The sequence below is a fragment of the Platichthys flesus genome, chromosome 6 (assembly GCF_949316205.1).
Source record: "Platichthys flesus chromosome 6, fPlaFle2.1, whole genome shotgun sequence".
NCBI lineage: Eukaryota > Metazoa > Chordata > Actinopteri > Pleuronectiformes > Pleuronectidae > Platichthys > Platichthys flesus.
The window spans coordinates 2,404,990-2,429,721 of NC_084950.1; the positions used below are offsets into that span (position 1 = coordinate 2,404,990).

At 44.4% G+C, this 24,732-nt stretch overlaps 1 protein-coding gene across 2 annotated transcripts in view; it reads right to left on the reverse strand.

Annotated features, from left to right (window-relative positions):
* The window catches only part of si:ch211-266k8.4 (USP6 N-terminal-like protein), a 42,538-nt gene continuing 17,806 nt past the window's right edge, over positions 1-24,732 (reverse strand). The window contains exons 11-15 of one of the 2 annotated variants that reach the window (XM_062390679.1): positions 17,491-17,595; positions 15,800-15,984; positions 14,129-14,241; positions 11,134-11,418; positions 1-791 (exon numbers count right to left, since the gene is read on the reverse strand). In XM_062390679.1, coding sequence (XP_062246663.1) covers positions 725-791; positions 11,134-11,418; positions 14,129-14,241; positions 15,800-15,984; positions 17,491-17,595 — 755 coding nt within the window. In that variant the 3' untranslated portion in view covers positions 1-724. Of the gene's footprint in view, positions 792-11,133; positions 11,419-14,115; positions 14,242-15,799; positions 15,985-17,490; positions 17,596-24,732 lie in introns of those variants that run through there. The other variant, XM_062390680.1, reaches the window with a different exon arrangement.

Below are 24,732 nucleotides of genomic sequence, written 5' to 3' on the forward strand. Positions count from 1 at the left end.
TTAAAAAGTAAAACATGAATATTTTATTAGTGTCTCTGATGTAAGACGATAAAAAACAGAGTCGTTCTGGAGCATTTATGAGTCAAGTGGAAAAATAAGAAACAGCCCCAGTGCAGCACATCGTTACACCGAAGGGACACACACACATTATTGATGTGCACGTTGCAGCTCCACACGAGCTGATCTACACAATCTGGTTCAGTTAGTCTGTCAGTTTGGATCCACAGGTCTGTTCAGCTGCTGACTCGAGTCCTCACACGAGTCCTCACCCGACCTGCGCAGCGATAACTCCTCGTTCCAGACGAGCTCGGGAGACGAGAGCTTCCCGGGGGTGATTTATGATTCCAGACTTACACGTGAACACAAACACACGAGTGGGGATTGGACAAGTGAACATTCGGCCGAGCAGCCGCCTTCCAAACGGGGATCGTTCACCAGAATCATCCTTAGAACTTGGACCGAATACTGTGACATTAATTTGCATGATGAGCAGGTTCCTCCTGTGAGACGTTAAACATATCATTTAAATAACTGTGGGTGTGACATCACAGACGGATCTGCCCCCATGTTGCTGTGCAGTGGCTTTAGTGGCGTTCCAGTGAACTTGTTGAACTGGGAGTCGTTCATTTGGGTTTTGTGTGACTTGTCTCGGTCCAATAACCTGATTCACTGACTGGCGTCGTCTCCGTCTCTTGTTCCGTCTCGTCCCTCGGCCTCTTCAGCGTCAGATGAGCGTGGACTCCCTGGCGTCCCGGAGCGGGACACTGATCTGATGTCTGGAGGACAGCTCCCTGAGAGACGACGACAGGGACAGAAGGACATAAAGACATTCAGGACAAACACAAGATTCAGGAGGAAAACGTTCTGCTCATATTCAGATTCATCATTTTAATTTGTGTTATTACTTGAAATGTTTTTTGTGAACTGGAAACGACTTTGCATCAGTGAGGAAACCGTGATGTGGAAACAGATAAAAACATCCTGAAAGAAAAACACGTCTCTGAATGCTCTCTTCTCACCTCCTCCTTTCTGGTTCTCCTCTTTATCTCACATCTCTCACAACAACCCTTCACGGCTCAGTGGCCTCGTGGCCTCGGAGGCTTTTCCACGACGTGACCCACATTTCACTCTCTGATGATAATCATGAGTTATTTCTGATTCCGACGATGGGAGATCACAAATCTGGTCGACTCCCACCAGGAAACATTCTCCTGTGATATCACTTTTATAAGATTCTTTTTCAAACATCTGTGTGACTTCCTCTCTGCTGTCAGAGCCGGTTCCCTCGGTTCCCCTCAGTCCACCACACAAACACCAGCTCTGTTCCCTGGATTAACATGTCAGACTCTAACTGTGGCGTGAGGGAGCACACGGGACTGAGGGAGAGACACCAGCCTGTCTGTGGGAGCACCTTTGTTTCCCAGTTGGGTTTTGAGACGCTAGGTTTGATTTGCATTGTGCGTCGGAGTCAGCGTGTGTGCAGCGGTCAGCCGGAGCAGGTTAGCCACGGAGGCTTTAGCCGCATGTGACCGGAGACAAACCCAACCTGCCGGTAAACAGCCATTCACTGGGGCCGGCCCTCTGTCTGGCCGGCCCTCAATGCATGTCTGTGGACGAGGCTCAATGGAAGATTTGACACTATGGTAATGGGCCCCTTGATACCGGGCCCCCCCGCAGCACAAGCGTATGGCCAAGTCTGTCACTGGCACTAAGCTGCACCAGTCCATGGAGGGACAGGGGGGGGGGGGAGGGGGGGAGGTGGGCCCCACATGCTATTCAGCCCACGGCCGGAATAATGAACCTGAATAATCACTTATAGCTAAAAGAAAGTGTGAAGAAGCTGAGGTGTGTGCAACACAACAGACGGACTCCAAGGAAGCAGAAAAACACAAAACACAACAAGCGGCTCAAACAAAAACCTAAAGACCGATACACAACGTGCCACCCACAGACACACACACACACACACACACGTTTAACTGCGATTGTAAAACTTTGGGCGTTTCTGCAAAGCACCAAAACAACATAGAGAATTATAACACAACTTAACGATACGTGTTTGTTGCCCGTCTCTCAGGAGGATTATGCAAAAACAACTGAACCAATTAACATTTGGAGCCGATTTAATTAAGTCGGTGGATCCAGGATTGGTTTTAGAGGGCGGGCCCCTTCTAGTCAGAGTCCCAGTGAAACTACAATCCTTTAAAGAATCCATTATGAGTAATTTGTTGTGTTTTAGATGTTGATGCCAAAAATGATACGAGAGTATTACAATTTCGGATATAACATATTTCCCGATATACATATTTAAAATATCTCAATTCAATTATTCCTAAAATGCCTTCATTAAACCCTTATTTCAAAGAAATTAGTTAATTATTTATTATTATTTATTAATTATTTATGAAAACTTATAAAGCCTGTCGGGCTCTAGACGCAGCTCTTTTGTGTCTCTTTGAGTCTTTCAGAGTGAAACAGCTGTATAAGTTGTGTTACTCCAGTTTAACCTGCAGTTAAACAGAGAAGATGTGAAAATGAGTTCATTGTGTCTGACGATGTCCAAACTGCAGAAATGAACCGATAATCACATTCGTCACAGATGAACTGAAAAAAGGCTGAAAAGTGAAAAGTGACGAGGGACGGAAAATCGATTATGAGAGAAGAATGAGGGCGAGAGAGGAACTGATTGGCTCCAGTAGCTCGGACAGACGTCAGCAGCAGGTCACAGACGTCAGCAGACACACACCGTGATGCTGTGTGATGGTTACGGTTCAAATCCACTCATTGAGATGGTTTCTACTGCTTCTCTTCTGAACTGTGTCAACCTGTGTTGTGTTTGTATTGAAATGTTGAAATGATAATGGTTTTATGAGTTTGTTATTTAGGACAGGCGTAATTAGTTCACAGGTAAATCGCGCGTCCCGTCCCCCCCAGCAGATGCTACTAATAGAAATGAGCAAATAGCAGAGATCTATCAATAATAGAAATGGTGTCACCCAGTCACCGGGGCAGGACCTGCTTAATGGACTTGGGTAATGAGCCGTTCAGCCTGCGCACATATTGAGGCAGAAGCTGTTGCCTTAATTTGATGTGGAAACCTGCACCTGTCAGAAGGAGAATCCATCCGTCCATGTGAACATCCAACTTGACCTCCAGTCTTTGTGTTTCACTTCACAAATGTACAAAAGATTTCAACTGAACCTTAGGATGGAAATCACACACTGTTCTTTACCCCTTGTAATTATAATGTCCTGGGATCACTCAGTGTTCTGTGATTCAGGAGGAAAGAACAGACAGTTCTGAAATTTAAGTTATTGAATTCAGTAATAAGCTGATGCAAGAGAAGTCTATTATTCATTCTGCTGAGCCGACCGGCTGTACGCTGAATTAAACACTCTAGTTTCCACCAGCAGGAAATCAGGATTCATCACTTAATACCAATACTCTGTAGAAAATGACATATTTCTTCTACGAGACACAGAACAGTGTGAGTCCTGTTTACAAGAAGCCCTTCACACAAACGGCATCTTGAAGATACTGTCTCCAGATCAGCGTCTGGGCCGGAACAACAGTGGATAACGATCATAAGCCAGAGACACGGTTCAGCTCCACGAGGCTGGAGCCTCAGTTCCCGTCTGCATCGTTCAAAAACATCCTCACACCCGACACCTCCGAGGGAAAACAACCAGGGTGAGATATGGTTCCCGTGTTTCAGGGGCCGCCGCACAATGAGCTCTGGTGACATGTCGGTGCCTGACGGAGTCATGTGACCCCGTGGCCACACATTTGTCCCTGATTGAAGAGTTTCACTGTTCAGTCGCTCGCTCGCCTTGTCTGAGAGTTTCCAGAAGGAGCTGCCATGGAGCCACTGAAACATTTACACTGGGTGTCAAGTTGGGACCATGTTACAGGGGGCTGGGAATAAAGAAGACAAACACACACACGACCCTAACCCTCACTCAACACAAACCCTAACAGGTCGAGAGCATTGCAGGAGAAGCTGGAACGGAATGAGAATGTTGTGAGAGCTCCTTGAGTTCTCTGATCAGCTGCAGACATTTGGTTGAAGTCAGTGGAGGATCCATTTTGAATGTGCCTCCTTCTCAAGCCCCTTGAAACACACACACAGGTTTGCACAGCTCCTCTTAATAAGACTTTGCATTGTCCTCCCTTCATTGTGGAGACACACACACAAACACTCACACACACACACACTCACTCACGTAAAGTCTGTTGTGTGCCTGGTACAGTAACGGGGAAGTGTTTGCTAGGTAACATCAGTCAGGTGAGCTCAGGTTGCTAAGAGCCTGTGTGAGAGTGCACCCCCCACCCCCCACACACACAGTGTATAAGGGTATATGGCTACACACAAACATGCATTTTTGTACATGCATACACATGTATAGAAATCCATCCATGCAGCACACACAGACACACACCTGAACTGGGGGGGGGGGGGGGGGGGGGGGGGTCATAATCATGTCTCTGCAGCAGCCGACACACACCATAAATAATTTAGACTCAATTACACTGAGAAGACGATTGGACCCAGGGAGACGTTGTGTGCTGCAGCAGGACGACCGGGTCTCCAGCAGTGACTCAGCGCGTCACACAAACTCCAGCTCCCCCGAGTTCTCAGAGTAAAACCTGACACCAGCACTGAACTGCAGGACGGCACCGTCGCCTCTGAGAGCCTTGATAAGAGGAGTGAGGACTCTGATGTAAAATGTTTGATTAGTGGAGTTAATGAATTCAAGAGGAAGGTTCATGTTATTTTACCAAGAACTTACCAGTAGATAGCTACAGTGAAAGATTAACTGCAGCTCGAGTAACTGTGTCTTTGAGGAGGAAGAGGAGGGCTGGGATGAGGAAGAAGAGGGGGGCTGGGATGAGGAAGAAGAGCAGGGCTGGGATGAGGAAGAAGAAGAGGGCTGGGATGAGGAAGAAGAGGAGGGCTGGGTTGAGGAAGAAGAGGAGGGTTGGGATGAGGAAGAAGAGGAGGGCTGGGTTGAGGAAGAAGAGGGGGGCTGGGATGAGGAAGAAGAGGAGGGCTGGGTTGAGGAAGAAGAGGAGAGCTGGGATGAGGAGGAAGAGGAGGGCTAGGATGAGGAAGAAGAGGAGGGCTGGGTTGAGGAAGAGGAGGAGGGCTGGGTTGAGGAGGAAGAGGAGGGCCCGGCCTGTGTTTTTATTTGTGTCCCTCTGACGTCTCAGTGACGAGCTCCTCTCACAAACAGAGACAATGGCCTCAGTCATTCAGGGCCTGCTCCCTCATCCCGTCCTCGGCAGGTGTTCCCAGATCAGATACAATCTGAGATAGGGGCTGTAGGAAGTCCTGGGGAGTTACTAAAGACCTCCAGCGTGACAGCTCATTTAAAACGAGTGAAACGAAGATCACAGCAGCAGCAGAGAGCGCCGGCCCCTTCACTGGATCCATATGAAGGAAGTTTCTATTTGAATTGTGTTAGGGTTCTATTGCTATACCTGTTATTTGTCCAACAGTAGTATGATGTTATAATACTGCACATGAACCCGTCTCTTGAGGCCCCCCCCGGGACAGTAGTAGGACACACTGATGATTCCAGCTCCCTGAGCGTCAGAGGACTTTTTATTGTCTGTTTATTTCGGCTTTGTTGACTTTTATACTTTTGGCCTTGAAGGCTCCTCCCTGACGCTCGTTAACTTTGACCTTCTCCCTCCTCAGGAGCGACGAGACTTCAACCCACTACTGTCATTATGATTTCAGATAAGAAACAAGTTATGAAATGTTTCTTAGGATACACCCCCCCCCATGTTTCTATTGAAGATTGACAGCTACCTTTGTTACGCAGGAAGGAAAACAAAGAATCTACCCAACAGAACATTTAAGCTCAAACTATTCAATCCATCAATTCCCTTCAGTGCAGGCATTGGAGGGGGGGGGGGGGGGGGGTACCATTCAACTTTTAGAAAAACAGGGAGGTGTGTTCCATTCATGGTTCACTCTCTTTAACATTAATACCCGTTTGCCTTTGTTCACCTCTCTAGATAAACAACAAGGCGTGGGCCCAAGCTGCCAGTCACCGGGCTGTAGCTCCGCCTCCAGGCCGACCGGCTCAGAGTCAGAACTCTGTGTGCACATGTACAGGTTTCTATACAATCACGTGATCGGAAGAATAAAAGGTTTAAGTCATGTTTGACTCAAAGTTGAATTACACTTTGAAGCATCATAAATGGATTAAAACTTCCCCCGGAGGCCGTCTAATGATTGACTGATTGGAAAAGCCCCGGTCAATCAAAAGAGCTCGAAGGAAAGATGCAAACTAAAAGCTGCGGCTGAGTTATGAGCGGAAACAAAATCAAGTTCAGCCAAAGTTGAAATGGATAATTCACCAACTATTGTGTTTCTCTTGCAAAGCCCAGAGGCTCAGAGTCGACACTTTGATGAAGTGGTAGAGTGAGAACGCTTCTGCAGGGCTGGAGCCCAATCTGTGATCAGACACACACCTGGTGCGGGATATCACAGGGAATAGAGCCCGGCCCGTATGTGGGTCGGCTGAGAACAGCTGACATGAGCCTTCTGCAGACTGCATGTATGAAAATATGACAATAAACTGAATACACAATCCAGAGAATAATGGTTTCTGTTGGACATTTTTAAGAACACACAGACACATTCAAAACTATGCATTCTGCCGACAAGATTTAAAGTTGTAAATATTACTTAGAACATATGGTATTAAAGACCTAGTTCACAAAGATTTTATAATATAATATGAATGAATTTATAGTTATTTGTAACTGAGTTTATGGTTAAACTAGAACATTTTTTACTCCCTAATTTCGGTTTTGACATCGGCTCCTAACATCTACATCGGCCAGGCTCTAGTTGTGAGTCTTTCTTGTGTGTGATCTGAAGAAAGTTTTGGTGCACAAAAAGCCTGCTGCAGATGACACACACCCACATGTACACACACACACTTGCACACACACACATTCACAAAGCAACAGCCGGGCGTCGCTGGGAAATCTGGAGTGATGTCATGAATGATTAAGAAGAGCGTGGGGTTGTGTGTCAGGAGGATGCCGCTCAACACAAAGTGAAGAGGACGCAGGCAAATCTGAAATACACAAACACACCCTCGGTGCTAAATCGGGCAGAGACGATTCAGTCATGATCAATTAAACCAGTCACATCCCACAGCAGGTGAGCCTGACACCATCTCCGCCGACTGGTTGTGTGTTCAGCGACAAGTTGAGACCAGACACGAGCAGGTTGTTAAAGACGTGTCGTCTGAGCTCTTCACGTTACACAACCAGCTTCAGGAGTGTGAACTACACACTGCAGTGTTTTGATCCCATTAAACTAATAGAGTTCACTTATTAAACTTCATAATAAGTCACTGTGAATTATTCTACAACAACAGATGCAGCAAACCAACGGAAATGAGTGATGACTAGACTTTAATAAAGAGTGTGTGTGTGTGTGTGGGGGGGGCAGCTGCACAGGAACATCTACGACTTTTAAGCTGCTTTCTGAACTGCACTGAACTAAGGTTAGATTGAGGTTAAAGTTTAGAGGTTTTACTAGTTAAGTTGTGCAGTAAATGTGCGTCTGAAGTCATGCTGGCATTACTGTGTGTGTCTGTGTGTGTGTTTGATCTCTCGTCCATCCAGTATCCTCACTTACCTGTTACATAACACCACTACACCTGCATCTTAACAATGGCAGATGTAGTGTTTGTTTGTGTGTGTGTGTGAGATTTAAAACTATTCATGCATACGATTATAACCTGGTTTTATTTGGCATTGTGTTCCATCACATGAAACATCATCATCACACATGAACAACGGGGTCACAACAACAACAACACACAACCTCATATCCAGTGTTGCTCATGTTAACATGTACTGACAGTTTGCACATGTGTGTGAACATTATGCACACAAACACAATTCCTCGGGGAGAGGTGAGTACGGGACAGGAGAGCGGCTCCCACACTGTGGACATGCAGCCGATAACCCCGGTGGATCAGATGACAAGCTGCAGCAAACACACACTCACCCTCACAGACACACATATGTGCTCATGCAGTATGCACACACATGAATCACCTCTTTTTAACCGTACAGGTCTCACCGGCTGCACGAGTCACATATGTTCTGCTGCTGTAACGTGGGAAACGCTCTAATTGTGTCAGTGACTTTATCTCTTTATACCCGAGCATCATGATCGACCTCTGCTGATGTTGTCATGCACAAGAAAAAACAAACAACTACTTTACCCTGCAGCTGACACACAAACAAACACACACACAAACACACACGGGTTGTGCAGTGTAGAACTGTGCATTGACCGAGCCCTCATCTCTAACCATAACTGACCAGTTCTACACATGCAACAGGAAACACTGCATCCAGAAATAAAACGTTCCTAATGACCAAGTGTAAACAAGTGTGTGTCTGTGTGTCTCCAGGTCTCAGAGTACTGGTTGAGCTTGTTACCTGGAACCGTGTCAAACATAATTAGCGTCGTGATTTCCTCGACACTGATCCGTCGTGACTCACTCATCGAGACCAGAGGACAGACAGACCTGAGATCTGTGAGGAGGCCGAGCTGCAGCGGCTTCATATCATTAAAGATAAATTCAACTCCTGCCTGAAAGTAATAAAGTTGATAAAACTGGATTTCAAAGCACTGTTACGAGCAAATGACAGACATTGAATCACTTCTGTTCTCGTGTGTTGCTCTGTTTGTCCTTCAGGGCCACCGTACAAAGGGACGTAAACGACCTGATGTAATGTGTTGCGTCATGTGCTTGTTGTGAACTTGACCTTTGTGACCTCTCATCCTCTCCCCCTCAATCATTCAGGTCTATAAAAACATGCTGGGTGAAGGTGAAGAGATGCAGGAGCTCTTCATGTGTTTTAGTAAAGCAATTCTTTTCCATTTGATCTTAGGTCACATGAATCTAACAATTCCTCTTTACGCTTTAAAAACTGAGGTATTTGGTCGTGTTTCTCATAAAAAAAAATGATAATTTCGTTTACTCCAATTCACACCTGTTATTTTCATATCAGGTCCGGACCAAACACAGTAGATGTGAAGCTTCTCAAACAACTGTCCCCTGATGTGACTCCTGCATGAGACAAGTCCTGGAGCGAGGCAAAGTCATTTCAGGGTTTTGTCGTCAGGGCCTCCAGCAAACAGATAGAGTCCATCACTGTGTGTGTGTGTGTGTGCGTGTGTGTGTTTGTGTGTTGGGGAGGGGGAGACACGCACAGGACAGGACAGCTGAGCTCATCTTCCTGCACGTCGGCAGAACTTCCTGCTTTCCCACACATATGAAACAAGCCACCGACTCACACATTACTCTATTAATACACATATATATATATATATATTCCACAGAGGGCAGGTGAACGTACACTATCACCCCAGGAGGACTAAGGGAGGGGACACATACAGAAGGTGTGTGACTTACCCAACAGGAAACAACAGGTTTATTCTGGTGCTGTGGTGAACCCACCCTGTCCTGCTGTCAAATGCTACGGAAACACAACGGGGGGGGGGGGGTATCTCTTTCTGTCTCTCTGTCCCTGACACACACTCGTCTCATAAACCCATTAGAACGACCATAAAAACATCAGTGGGTTCCATTTACACACAGTGTTTACACACAAGTGTTACCACAAGTCAATGACTCCGAGAATCACCTGAGAATGAATGTGTGTGTGTGTGTGTGTGTGTGAGTGAGGGGGGGGGGGGGGGGGGGGTCACAAGCTTTTGTTTTTATAGAATCAAAGGTTCATTGCAGTAAAAGTTATATAATGAGATGAAGAAAGAAGAACATATTTGTTTAAAACTATTTGCACACATTCACACACAATGAATTTGTCTATTTCACTGGTTTAACGACGTGATAAACAACTAACACAGAGGTCCTGACATCACTCTCTTCAGCACATACTCGTCAGGGGAGTGTTTTCAAAGAGCTTTCATAGCTTCTCGAGAACAGGGTGTAAACGGACGCAGTCTTTGTTTCACGTTAACTTCAGGACAGTAGAAACAATCTGAAGAGCTGTAGTGTCTCAGTGTCTCTCTCGCTTTTGTCCACACAGGCGCCAAAACCAACGAAACTGGAAACTTCCTTTCAGGACCTTTAATAGAAGCTGAATGGAAACTCAAAGACGAGTCACCGTGTGTAAAGTCAACACGCTTCCTACCTCAGATCCTGAAACCATAATAACAGACTCGCATGTTGTGTTTAACAGTGTGAAACACGATCTGCTTGGTGATGTGGTTTGGTCTGTTTGCTCTACTGGTACCACAGCTTTCCTCTTCAGCCGCCATCGGTCGGTTAATGGGATTATTTGGCCAGTTTGATCTGGTTAATGACAGATAACGGTCCAGCAAGCGTATGATTGATGTAGCTGCGGGTTTCGAATGGTTGTTTGTTTTGTAGCTTAACTGAAACGGACACTTCACATCCCTTCATGTCTGTCGTCACACAGGACGAACAGACTGACATCCTGTATTCACTGATGATTGTTGGTCTCAGTGCAGTCGAGCATGCAGAATTATCCACGTCCCATCTCCTAACATGGAGGAGCTCGACCTTTACTGCAGCCAGCCACCAGAGGAACTTCACTCTTTAGAAGCCATCATGTCGTTCATCTTTATCTGCAGGTACTTAATAACGGAGCCATCACACAGTGTAAAGGTAAAACTAATGAGTAAATGAGCAGAGATAACATCTGTTTGACATTTGAAACCCATGGGAGTAGATTCAGGTTGAGTTTTGTGTAGTGTTTTCCTGTAGCCGCCCCTCGATCGGAGCGATGCACACATTAGTATGCAGAGCAGGATGTTTGTGGTTCGTGATGCATAAATCATCTCAAGTTAATTTTAAAATATAATCTAGGATAAATCAGTTTCTTCCCACTGGGTGGAGATTCAAATGAAAACACCAAACTCTGCCCTCGGGCTGTGTGGGCTCCGCCGAACCACCACCACCGTCGTTACTCTCAAGGAAACTTCTTCTCTTTAAGAGTTTCCATGAGGAAGAGTGAGAGACCTGGGTGAGCAGAGCCGGCCTCATGATGGCCGCCTGCCCTCTTGTTCTGACTGTAGTGTTGGATGAAACTCAGTCTCACCTGATGAAAGCCATCCTGGCTGTATCCTGCTGCTCTGGTTCCTGTCGGCCCTGAGACGCTCTGGATGACGGAGGGTTGGAAGCCGGGATGGAGGGCATCGGAGGGAGAGTAGAGGAGCGGAGCGACGGAGGAGGAAAAGAGGAAGAGGGAGCGGGGGTCTGGTTGGACGGGTTCTTTACACTTCGCAGGAGACGGTGGGACTTGACCCGGAGGCTGTGGATACTGTGGTGACGGGCTGCCTTGCCCAGAGGTTCTGTGGCAGCTCTCTTGAAGGTTTGTTCTGCTCTGGAAACAAAACACACAGATTCAAAGTCAATCACAGTAATTCATTAATATCCTATTGAATCAATTACTGCATCAGATTATAAATTGATTTATAAAGTAGGTAACAGACACTTTAGTTTTAAAAATGAAATATTTGCATTATGACTGGAAAGTTACTCCTGTATCTATCTTTATGTTTTCTATAAGTGACTCTGTGGTCTTGATCTGGTAAAACAATGTCACTCCGTCACATGATGGTTAAAGAACTGTGGAGTTGGTGTCAAGTGGTTTACGAGAGGGTGGAGACGAGGACACGCACAGTTTCATGTTCTCTCACATGAACAACATGAATGTAATTACCTCCGTTGGTTTGTGTGTTAGTAGGAAACGACTGGAGAGGTGGAGACTAACGAAGCTGGAGGATCTGTCATAAGTCGGGAAGGAACCTGATAAAGATCTAGATCAGGAGGAATGTGCGTCTTTATGCTGATCCAACACTGTAAATCTCAACAGGGACTTTGTACTGGAGATAGAAGCCATCAACTGACAAACTATAAAAGTGAAGAGCTTATGAACCTGCTGAGGCAGGAAGGAGAGCGGGGCGGGGGGGCATGGGGGGGTTCTGAGGGACAGATGCCACAAAGCGACGTAAAACATTCCTTCTATTGTTGGAGCGCTCTCCTCCGGTCGCTCGCTCCGTGTTTTGTCTGCTGGTTTCTTCACAAATTCAACATGTCTGATGAATAACCCTGACAAAGGCAGGTACAGTACAGACAGACATGTCACATGGTCATGGCATAATGTCAAGGGACTGTGGTATTCAGGTGGTGTGACCCCTCGGGCTCGGTGATGGCACCCATCCCCGACCTTTGACCCCTGCAGAGAGGAGCCCACTTAACCAGGTCTGATACGATCTGCGTTCTCCACGTGATTCTGCTTTCATGTTTGCAGCTGTCGCTTCACAGACTTCAAACCACAAAGTGAACACAAGGCACCCAGAGAAACTTCATTTACAAGATGAACAACATCTACAGATTAGAGCAAACTATTAAGAATAAGCTCAGTTTAATCCTTTATGTATTAATATCTATTTATTCATATTAATAAAACATATTGCAGGTGCAGATCTGACTAAGTTTAGCTACTCTTCCTTGGACCTTTAAGAATACAAAATGCCAAGTGTGAAGCAGAGAAGACTAAAATAGTTCCTGAGATAAATGAGCCACAGACGGACAGATTTCAGGAATTAGTTGAAAAAGTCTGAAATATTAAACATAATTGAAAAGTGATTTTTGACAGAGCAGCTGAAACTTTCTCAGTTCACATCCCAGACGTGTTTCTTCCCCTCCGTCCCTCCTTCGTGTTCCACCTCTCACTCAACTTGTCTGGACGATTCTCATGTTTGGTTTTATTCTTGTTCAGATGAAACAACTTTTCAGCACCTGACAAAAAACCTTTTTGTCCAGTTCCATCCTCTGCGAGTCATTTTCCACCCAATTACAATAATCCTCCTATTGACCCCGGGTGACCCCTGATGACCCACAGCATGATTAAAACAACCTAAACCACTTGACACAGAGACTTAAGAGGTGAGGAATGACAAGTATGCTCGAAACAGAGGGACGCACACGTGCACGCACACACACGGGGGGGGACGCACACACACACACGGGGGGATGCACACACGGCTCTAACACGACAGTGACGGCCTTCTGTTACGAGCTGTGGGCTTGTCAGAGGAAAAAATAACATGACAATGAGAGGATTAGGAAACCATTGTGAAATTCAAAGTGCTACTGGAAAAGCAGCTGGTGTTACTGGAAAGTAACAATAACTTTCAGCTGGTATATGAATCACAGGGTTTTAAATAAGAGAGGTTGATGTCCCATATGGATTCATCTGCACCAACACACAGACACGTACAGTAGGAAGATGTGAGGTCAGTGTGGAGGGCAAATGAAGGTGAAGCTGTTCAAACAGAAAAGAACAAGACAACTGGAGAACAACCTGTCTTACCAACCCTCGTGCTCGCAATAGATTTAAATGACAATAAAGACAGTTAAAGAAGTATGCATGATTAAATGTGTCATAATCTTTATAATATAAATATATATAGATAAACAGATTTACTTGAAACCCTCTATAAGGCCTGATTTCAGTCTGCATTGGGGCTGGATAGGATGTGCCTTCACTCCCGGGTCACACTGCTCTGCAGGAGACACAGGTTCTTGGCACCGATGCAAAGTGAGAACTGGGTGAACACACTAACTTGGCAGAACAGTGAGGTGAGATTACGCCTCAGTTCAAACTCCTCCACCGGCAAAGCTAAATGAGTCAACAGCCTTTTATTAGTGTGTTTAAAAAAAACACACATAAAGGAGGTTGAGTTTTTATCTGGCAACATATAATTACTGCAGGGGAAACCATTGTGTTTTGTTTGTGTTACTCAAAGAAGCACAAAATAAAAAGCTAAGCAGGGAGGCTGGAGATTTGAATTTGATATGGTGCCAACACGAGGACTGAAATATTACATTAAAAGATTGAAGAGTTACATTAGAGCAGTTGCTTTTTGTGTTTTTAAGGGTCCACTCTCTGTTACTGGTATTAACCTGCTGCAGTTTTCATCCAGAGGTCAACAGGTCGTTTCTTTACACCAGGCGAACACACAGTGAGACGTAAAAAACAAACAGTGGTAAGCGCAGGGTGAAGGCATGTCACCTTCTGTCCTCACCCGTCACTTTTCCCACCAGCAGCTGGATCTGTCACCGTGACGTCACCACCACTCCCCTGCAGCGTCGGCTGACGGGCTCGGCCCTCCTGCTGGCCCCGCCTCCTGGATCGGATCTGAGGGAGGAGGGAGAGAGGGAAGGTGTAAGAGCCGGAGTCAGACCCTTCCTCAAAAAAACTCACTCTCCTTAAACACCTCCTCTATTTGAGAGGCTTACTTTCACTTACCTCTCCTGAAAAGAACAAAACTAATAGATGTGTAAGTCTAATAGGAACTAACTGAAATAACCATGTAAATTGACTTATCTATTTGGTTCTCGTCCCATAAACTCACATGGAGGAGCCTAGCCATGACCTAAACCACTGTCAGCCATCAGATCCAGATGATTTGTCTTCACTTTTACGGAGCTGTCATGTCATCCATCTTATATATATATATATAAATTTATATATATATATTTGTTTAAATGGTACAGAACTCAACTTTATGAAGAAGCTACTTCCTGTGAGTTTGGGGATGTGACCACCGGGGGACAAAACATGCAGCTAAAAAGTTTCCATCCCTTCAACTGTACATCTCCATGTAACTACGCTGTGCTCCTGAACCTTTTGATCCAAGTGGCTGTGTTTGACCCAAATTGATTTATTCACTTCAATTGTGTGATTATATTTATAAAGTGCTAACACCTTGTTTAATCCTCCTCCAGCCTTGGACGTGTTGCAGCTGCTACTGAACTGGCAGCAGCAACACAAACACCTCGGCTTAACCGTTCAGAAAACCCCTGTCACCAAATATTATGAAAACTCTCCAGTGTAACAAAGGAGATAAGCGCGGCCGTGTCAAAAGTGCTCTCTATCAGATGCTAGCTTAGCGAGCCCTGCTGCCCGGGCCGGTTCCAGCTGAAGGATTTGGCTTCTAAATGGAGCAGTTAAAACTCTGGTCGTCAGACACTTGCGTCTTTGTCCGGGGCTTTCACACACCCGGCTCTCAGCGGATTCTGATTTCTTTATTGGCTGAAGACAACCTCATACTGTTTGGGAGAGGGAGCGTTTGAGAGAGTCTCCAGATGGCAGGCAGTGCAGACCAATGATCCCTGGCATCGCAGTGCAGCTGAAAGGACACGGCGTAAACAATTCCTCACTGCGTAACGTGCATTGTTCGGTTATGAATCAGAGTGATGGGCGTTTGTTTCACTGCAGCGACCACAAACACCAGCAGTAAGTGGGTTTCAGCTCAAGGACAGAGACGGTTTCCAAGTGCACCTGTTCTTTTAGGGATCAGTGGCGCTAATGTGAGTGGAATTTATCACAATCACAGGTGAGGGCTGATAAATCATTATTCTCTCATCCAGTCACCAAACAGCTGCGCCAGAGTGGTGATGAGAAAAGTGGAAGATACCACTTCTACAGTCTCCTTCAATTCAGGCAGGCTGAACCAAATTCCCACACTCATAGATATCAGTTTTCTAAATATGCCTGAATTTAACATACAATTTGGACAGCAATAGAAAAATAAAGTCAAAATTTTCCTCAAAATCCTCAAAGAAATCAAAATCAGAAATTAGGAGAAAATAAAACTCTGGTGCATAATAGAATAACTGATTTAAGAGAATGTGCTACAGCAAAGACAGAAATGAAATGAGGTCTCATGCTCTAGAGACAAGTAAAGATTTACCTGAGCTTTAGTTAGAGAAGCTGAGGTCCGGCTCCTGAGAACCCGACCGGGCGCAGGACTACGCTGTCTGCTCTTGACCTGTGAGCTCTTGTCCTCAGTCCGCTGCCGGCCCATCGGCTCGATCAGGTACCGCTGGGCCAGACGCATCACGCGGCTCAGGACGCTCTTAGCTCTGGTTACTGAGTCTACGAAGACAAAAAAAATGATCCAACATTGATATTTATCTGTTTTAACGCCCTGAAATGTACAGAATTTCAGTTCAGGTGGTTAAAAATGTAAATACTCCGACTCATTATCATCACATCCTCGATTTATTTACATCCAGCGCCTGAGCACCGCTCAATTACAAACTCCAGTGGACAATCCCGTGACGACACTGCTGAGCGTGTTGGAGTAATAAAATAAGTTATCATTCCATTTCAGGCAAACCCCGACTGAAACGCTCGTTGTGGTTGTGTACGTGTGTTTCGGTGCATGAATGTGTCCTTGTTATGCACAAATGAATGTTATCAGTGGCTCACCATGTTTACACAGGGGGCCGAATCTGCCTGCTTAGGCAAGCTGCGAACACAAAGACCCACTTACACAATGTGCTGTCTGTGTTTGTGTGCAAGCACGCTCACGCATATACAGACACAGAAATGTATAACACAATGTGCATGACACAAGGAGTGCAGAAGATTTTAACAGTGATTTACAGCGTGTATTGGAATGAGAAGCGTGTGAGCGTCAACATGCTGATAACAGGAGAGGAAACGTCTGTGTCACTGTGGAATCGTAGTCTCGTATTCTACCAGGTAAACTTTTCTGACTTACAAGTTACGTGGACAGCTTAGAGCATTAGTGAAAACACCACCAGCATATATTGTAATACATTAATCTGTTGTTGGACGACTGAAACTCAGGATATAACAACAACTGAGGCTGCTGAAGAGATTAAGATTCTTCAGCCATGCAAGCAGCTCTGCAAAGATTTACTTAAGCACAGTCAGAGCATGGATTAGCCAGAATCATTAATGTATTTACAAAGTTTTATGGTGAAGAATAACTTCTGGGTAAGATTTATTATACTTATAAAGCATGAACGGAAATCCATCTACTAGTCGTCATCTTTCTGGACAACATAAATAATTGTGCAGGATATCTCAACAGTCCATCAAACAGTTGAGATATTGCAGCCTGACTGAAAGACTGTCTCTTTAATCATTTCAGCCTTGCAGCTAAAAACACATTATGACATTGATATTGTATTTTCTATTTTAAAGAGAACAAAGTGTAGAAAAACATGTGCAGCACCAGAACGTCACCTGTGGCTAAATCTAAATGATCTATGGAAAAAGTTTAAAAAGAGCAGAGAAACACAGTCATATGTTTCCTTTAAGAGTTTAGGTTATGTGATTAAAAACAGTTTAGTTAAGATATGATAAAGTTACTGTATAGAAACCTCATCTCAGTTTAAGTTTAGCGTCAGACAGGCTCCTGCATGCTTCTGCCCCACATTGAACCTGCTGAATTAGTGATTTAGTGATTAAGTGGCACTGACGGCTTCCTTCCTGTGTTAGAGGCCATGCACGAGTCAGCCTGAGATACACGGACGTGAGAGGTCTAGACCTGTTGTGTAGAGTAATGATGTAATCGCACACATGAAAAATAGAGCGAGACACTTGTCACAATCACAAACACACTCTCACCTTTCTCTGTGGGTTTTCCTCCTCCGGGCAATACTGGTGCATTCTCTTCATCCTTATCTTCTGTGGTTTGGTTCGACATTGAGGACGTCTGCGTCTCACACATGTCTGGGAAAAACAAACACACAAAAACAACAACACTTATTTGAAAAGGTTGTTTACCGGCTTCATGACTTTTGCTGATGTATAACTTTAAATCTTGGTCACCTCCTTGTGTCTCAGTGGAATAATGTGAAGAAATATGAGGAATATGCATCACTTCAGGTAGAGTATGTCATATAAACATGTTGCCAGTGGGTGTAGTGATGTAGAGAAATACTAATGTATGCAAACAGAATCTGGTGAACCTACAGTTTCAATTAAAAACAACACAACTCCTTAAAAAGGTTGGAGCCTGACTGAGAGCTCAAGTTCACTGCATGACCACCTACTCCTACAACCTGCTCCCATTGGACGGTGCCAGCTCCAATGCACACCATGCTTAAACGACTCTAAATTGGATCATTATTTACTAAATTAACATTATGCTGTGTTGAAGAAGACTTGAAACTAGAGACTGAGACCTTCAACTCCTCAGGAAAATATTTAATGAAGTTTTCTCATAGAAACTTCTTATAAAACCAGTAGCTTCCACCTTTGCTTCCCTTTCCAGACCCGCAGCTAAACTGCGTTAGCTTAGCACAAAAATGGGACACAGGTGGTAATAGCTCGACTAGCTGTGTCCAAAGTTAACAAAAATACACTTAACAACAGATATCACTTGACCAACTACTCATCTTACCCGTGGTTACACATGATAATAACTCTAAACAAAAAATAAATTTGTTTTCACAAGTTAACCTCCTTTCAATTATTGTTTTGGGGCCATTTGTGCTTCCTCAAATTTAACGTTAAGTCAAAGAACAGAACAATCATAGCATCACATATTTTTGTTAAACCTCCTGTCCACTCCAGATCTGTAGTTGTGTAGTCCCCCCCCCCCCCCCGGGTGTGTGGGTCTGCTGACGTCAGAGGGCAGGGGTGATGTTGACTTGTAATTTGTTTTCCCGGGTCTCTCAGTATTTAACATGAGCTCTAAGGATAAGGCTGCCAGCCCCAAACAGGAAGAGGCAGTGATAAAGTGCGAGGTCTCTGTAGAGGCCTGAGTGGGGTTATCTTTGATGTTAAAACAACTCCATCTCCCAGACTACACCTCCCCCCATATGGCCCATGGCTTCGTTCCTCCCTGCGATCTGTCTCAATCACTGTCAGACATCGGTTAAGGAGAGGTTCCCTTCCACAGCCACATGCCAACATCAAAACACCGGCGTGTCACAGCTCGTCTCCCGCCAGCCACCCAGCGACTGACGGGATAGAAACACACGACATTAGTGCGTTCACTCAAATCAACTGCAAGTTCAGGGGGGGGGAAGTTAAGGTAGTACGTCCAAAGTTCAGCAAGTCCATCCTACAGACTGAGACTGGTTAAAGCCACAGAATCAACTTCTAAAACTTTCATTTTATAGGTTAGTTTGTTGTGTTTGTATTTTGAGGTTTAACTAATGGCCATAGTAAAGTATTGTGATACTTACATTAGAGAACACGTTCTTAAAAAAGTATTAGAAAGTTACACAAACTGAGAATCTGTTTCCACGTAGACAACATAGAGGAATATGGACCCACACAAACACACAGGAGCCTCGACACTGCTGAGCTCACCTGTTCAGTTTCTGTGTGACTCACAGTCGTAATGAGAAGGTCTGAATGTTTGTCTGTGTGATTTATTGCTGAAACTCGGCTTTGTGCAGGTTCAGTGTCGCTTCCCCGTCTGGAGCTGCCAACCAGCAGTCAAACTCTATTCTTACACAGTCCCAGTGCTTTTAAAAAAATGATCTGGGAAAACTTAACGGCACAAAATGAATAACAAGTCAGGTTTCTGATATCTGATTGTCTCCATTTGTTTGTTTGTCAGCAGGGTTACTCAAAAAACAACCAGATGGATTTCCACACAACTACGAGGGATGGGACATGGGCCAGGGAAATACTGGTTTTAGTGGATTTAAAGGTGGTTTCATAAGGGGACTACTGGTTCCTGGAAGTGCTACGGAGTGCCAGTCTAGTTATGTATGAAAAAAACAAATGTACAAATCCAGTGTAATCAAACTAGCAAGGCAAATAGGGTAGAAAGGGGTTCTAGTCTCAGTCCGATCAAATACACATATATATATATATATATATATATATGTCAATATATAAAATATAATAATCTCCTTTATTTTGAGACCTTGAATAAAAAAAGTTATTTAAAACGCACTGTGACTTTGTCTGGACTTGAGATCAAGCTTTATTAATCCAGAAAACCAGGTTATTCCAAAAGGGTTCATATTCTTTTTCTTGCCAGTATTTAATCTATTTAATAACTTTTACAAAGACTAATACATTTGTTTCCTTTGGCTCAATGAAGCAGAGTTACTCGTTCTCCTCAGCCCAGTGGCTTTCCTCAGTGCAGCAGAACAACCTGTGCTACAACAAGCTGCTGTTTGTTTGCAGTCTCCAGGTAAAGGCCACGCTGCTTGTGTTACAACGGAGCAGTTAAAGCTGGATCCAAGAGAAATTCATTTGCAACTATTTCTTTGAATCTGAGCCAATTTCAGTTGAATCTTAATGAGTTTGAAATGACTTAACGAACCAGTTGTATGAGGTCGTTAAAGGTGTTTTTGTTTTTAATTGAAAAGCCATTACACATCACAGTGAATCCCGGCTGTATCCCGAACGCCTCTCCAGGTCATCGCCCGGCTTTGCTCTCAGGTTAAGGTTTGTGTTCTGTCTGGGCCCTGACAAAAAGGGGGGGGGCCTTGTATGAAGTCATTCTGTAAAAGATCCGCTGGGATGTTTAAGGTCATTGTCCTGCTGCATCAAGCAGTTTTTTATAGACAGCCGCCCTGACATTATCTTGTAAGAGATAGGTTCAGAAACGTGGGAATTAGTTTCGCCCTGCAGCGCTGGTGAGCTGCTCAGAGCCAGAGGCGGCGGAGCAGCTCCACCTCTGGGCTGATGTTCTCATGTTGGCATGCATCACGTCTTTTAATACCAGACGACGCTCTGTATATTCATCCTAAATGATCCCACCATCACAAATCATCAGTTTCTAATCCGATGGTTTCACCCTGTGAACGTTTGGATGCGGACAAAATAAGAACACAATAATGATTTGTGTGTTTTTCAATTAAAGTAGGTGTGTTGTTGATTACAATGGGTTGTGTCAGCTCCCAACTGTAACCTAGATAAAGATCTGATCAAATTCCAGATCTGATGCTGTGTCTGGGATCAGGAACCGAATGAACTGCCGACAGACACTCCGATGGTTCTACCTCTGTAAACAGCTGATGCCAAAATAGAGGTTTTAGACTAATGCCATAATGACACTTGCCAAATAACACACATGTGGTGTGGATACACACCCTGTTCTCTTACAATACACTAATGACTGTGTGGATGAGACCTAAATCCTACAATACACAAGAGTAATAAGAGCTTGAGCTTTAAACAGATGTAGTGGAAGGTTTACTCTAAATGGTCTAGTGGGATTTTGATGATTCACTGATTATAGGGAACAGAACTAGTAGTGGATGCACACCTGTGTTGTTTGGTCTGGACCTTCAGACTTTTCAGTTTAGTCCATTCAAACAGAAAGAATGCTCACAAGCCAAGGTCAGACACAGGCCCAGATACCGACCAATCAGAGTCAAGTACAGGTAGACTCCGCCCATGTGGGTGATGACGACAGGACGTACGTATGTCAGACAAAATTCTTTATTCCCTAAATTACAATTTGAAACCAAAACTAACCAGATCAAATGGAAACAATGGAACAGACCCTTGGTTCAGACTTTTTGAAACTGCCCTTGGTCCAATAACAAAGATCTGACCTGAGAACAGCTCGTCAACAAACTGTGATCAACGGCAGACAGGCTCAAGCACAAGGTCCAACATGTGCTCCCTAAATACTGTCTAACTGCATGACACATGCTGCACGCAGAGTTCAGATCAGTGTACAGAGGATCAGGGTCTGTGATTCAAGGTTCAACTGTTGACCTGAAGTTCTGCTGTGAGTCACGAGCAGCATCCAGACACACAAACACAGGGAAACAAATGACAACACACAAACTGATGAGGTAAAAAAAATAAAAGGCATCAAATTAAATCATACGGTAAAATCCCGACTGACAACAGAGAGAATGTTGATGAGCTCAGCTCCGGGGTTTCTCTGTGACTCAGGGATATAATGAGAGGGTATGAATGACAGAGTGCATTTTACTGCCCACTCTCTCTCCCTGTCTCTCTCTCTCTCCCTGTCTCTCTGTGGAGCAGTTTCAGATGACAGAGCACTCTGCTGATTCCTCACTGTCCAGGACTTGCTGCTGATGACACGCAGCTTTTTGAAGGTTGTGTTTAGGTGTGTGTGAGGCGCTGCCGTCCTCTGGGAGCTGGCCGGGGCAGCACACCTGTAGCAGGGGCTGAATGGGCTCTGATGTCAGGCAAATTAAGACAGAAAATCTAAGTAATGGAAACCGAAACTGAGGTAAGGAAAACAGAAGCAGAATATAAATATGGAGACAATTTGAAAGATTCTACTTCTGTATAAACTGGACACCTAACAGAGAAAATAAGACGCTTACAAGAAATGCGTTTGTGACTCAAACTGAAAGTGAGACACTCTGTACACCCCCAGAGGAACTGCTGGACAGTTTATAAAGAACGGAGATGAAATCCGAGCCGAACACAAAGGACGAGCCAGAAGAAGTTTATAGGAGCAAGGAGAGAAGATGTTCGGCTGCAGTTCTTGAAATTGGAAAAACATAATGACCTGAGGGCAAACCACAGTTTGGGCTGATGTCTCTATTAAGCTTCTTTTTCTTTTATGTGCTCCTCACTGTAACGAAAACCACAGAAAGTCCATCGTGCTGAGCTCAGGTTCTGTGGACTGACATCAGATTGGTTTTCTCACACTGACCTCAAACAAGAGGACGGCTCTGCAGGGCGAAAAACAACGTTACGGGGGGGGGGGGCATGTAATACAGTAAATACCACCTACTTAATGATTGAGCCCGTGTTTAAACTCAAGCTATAAGAAGATTAAACATGAGGCCACATCGGGGAAAGTGTTTACAAGCGAGTGTTTACGAGTTGGAGAAGTGAAGGTAAACAGAGAAGCTCAAACTCTGGTCTGTTAAACGTTGGTACTGACCAGATGGAGGATGTTGGGGTCAGTGGTTAGTCATCAAATGTCTGTTATTAGAAAGACATGCTGAGCAAACAGCCCCAGAGTCTGAGAAACACAGATCTCTACATGAAACTGCTTCGTTTAGTGTTTTAAATCATGAAGTCACGAATGTAATTTGTTATGTTTAAGTTTAAAATCGAAATAATAAATGCAAGTAAAAGAGAACAGAAGCAGCTATACGTCCTAAACGTGTGTGTGATGATAGACAACAAGTTCACGTTCTTCCCCCTTCACTACATCAGAGGCCATAACCTCTTGGTTGGTTCTTATCACAGAACAATAGACGGCACTGGGAGCTGGTGAAGTTGTTATTTCAGCCCACTGGTCGGGTTCTTTTTCTCAACACAACACAACGACATGTTCAACCCTTTGCTGCTCCACTGCAGGGTACAGTGCGCAGAGAGGAGAAACAGGAAGAAGGGGATGTTAAAGACAGAAAGGTAGAAGGAGGCCGATAAGACACCTTTTCTCTGTAGCGATAAACTGTTATTCTACTTGTATAAACCACTCTACTGTACTTTCTATTTTTCAAACCAGTATTTCAGTGTGACATATAAAGTAAATTCCTTACATTGTGAATCATTCCTCTGTGCATATTATCACATTACTGTTTTAAACCCGAAACCCGATACGACCTCTTCTTAGTGTGTTAGTGAACTGGAAGCTGAACAAAGGTATTTGGTTCTTATTGAGTTGGACTTAACCAGGTTTATCTGGGATGTCGGGAGGAGGCGAGGACATGTAGTCATTTTATCAGATTAACTAATTGCTAACATCAAAGAGGTTCTGAGTTCAAAGCCCTCAGCAGCCGACCCCTGACTCCTCAGTCTCACGAAGGTTAAATTAAAGAGTCTACAACAGGGAATAAACCAGCAGGTTGTATTTGATGTGACTGGGCTTAAAAGGACAACATCGCTTGCGTCGCTGAGAATTCAATGTGGGACTTTTTTTTAGATTAGAAAAGCCTGACCAGGGCTGGGGATGGCAAATTAGCCTCGGATAGAAATCCTACATGCAGAAGATGTGGATCAAGTTCCGTCCACCTAAAGCAAAATGAAACATCGCCCCCTGCAGCCACAGATCATGATTGATTCTGTCGGGCTCTGAGTGGTTTTCATGTAGAGAAAAAACTAGGCCCATCAATAACAGGGTTGAATAGTGTTGATTTAGCATTCAAAGAACTTATACAACAACTGATTTAAAATCGACTAGCCCACACGAACATGGAAGGGCCGACAGAAAGGAAAACATAAGCCAACACACACAGGGGAGGACGATGAAAACAATAGAGAAGGAAGATAGAATATGGAGGCAGTGATTATGAGTGAGCGGATGGGGATTTCCACCGAGAGCCCGTGGTCCAGTTTGAGAGAAAAGCACCAACTCTTTAAAAGCTCTGCTTCCCTACTCATACATTTTTAACACCTCTCTATTACATGATATTTCTAGGATATAGAGTATTTTTAGACTCAGGCTCTTAGGTCCTCGTCGCTAATGTTAACGGCACGAAAAAATAGCAGTAGGCTGGAAAAAGGTCAGCGGTATATTAAACATCCAATATAGTACTCAAATATTGCAACATAGATTAGTTCATTGTTAAAAAAAAAGCCTTCTCGAGACATGCACGTACCCTGTGGTGGACCACAGAGGTGCTGAATGATGTTAACATGTCACTCTACAACTAAATAAGTGTCTCTTATTGCTCTTCTTCACATTTAGTTGAACCGTTCTGGGACCATTTGAACCACAAAGTCTTTGTTGTTACACCATTCATCACTAATGGAGCAGGGACATGGCAATTTCACCTTTCAGCCCACAGCAGCTCCAGTCCCTCATCACTTCAGGGCTGGAAGCTGCTTTTAAAGTTCCTCAATTACATTTTGTGATTTAGGGCTGAAAATATCTTTCAAGGGAAAGACCTTGGACATTAAAGAAAGATGTGAACTCAGACTGAATTCATGATGTGTTTCAGCTGTGGTCCC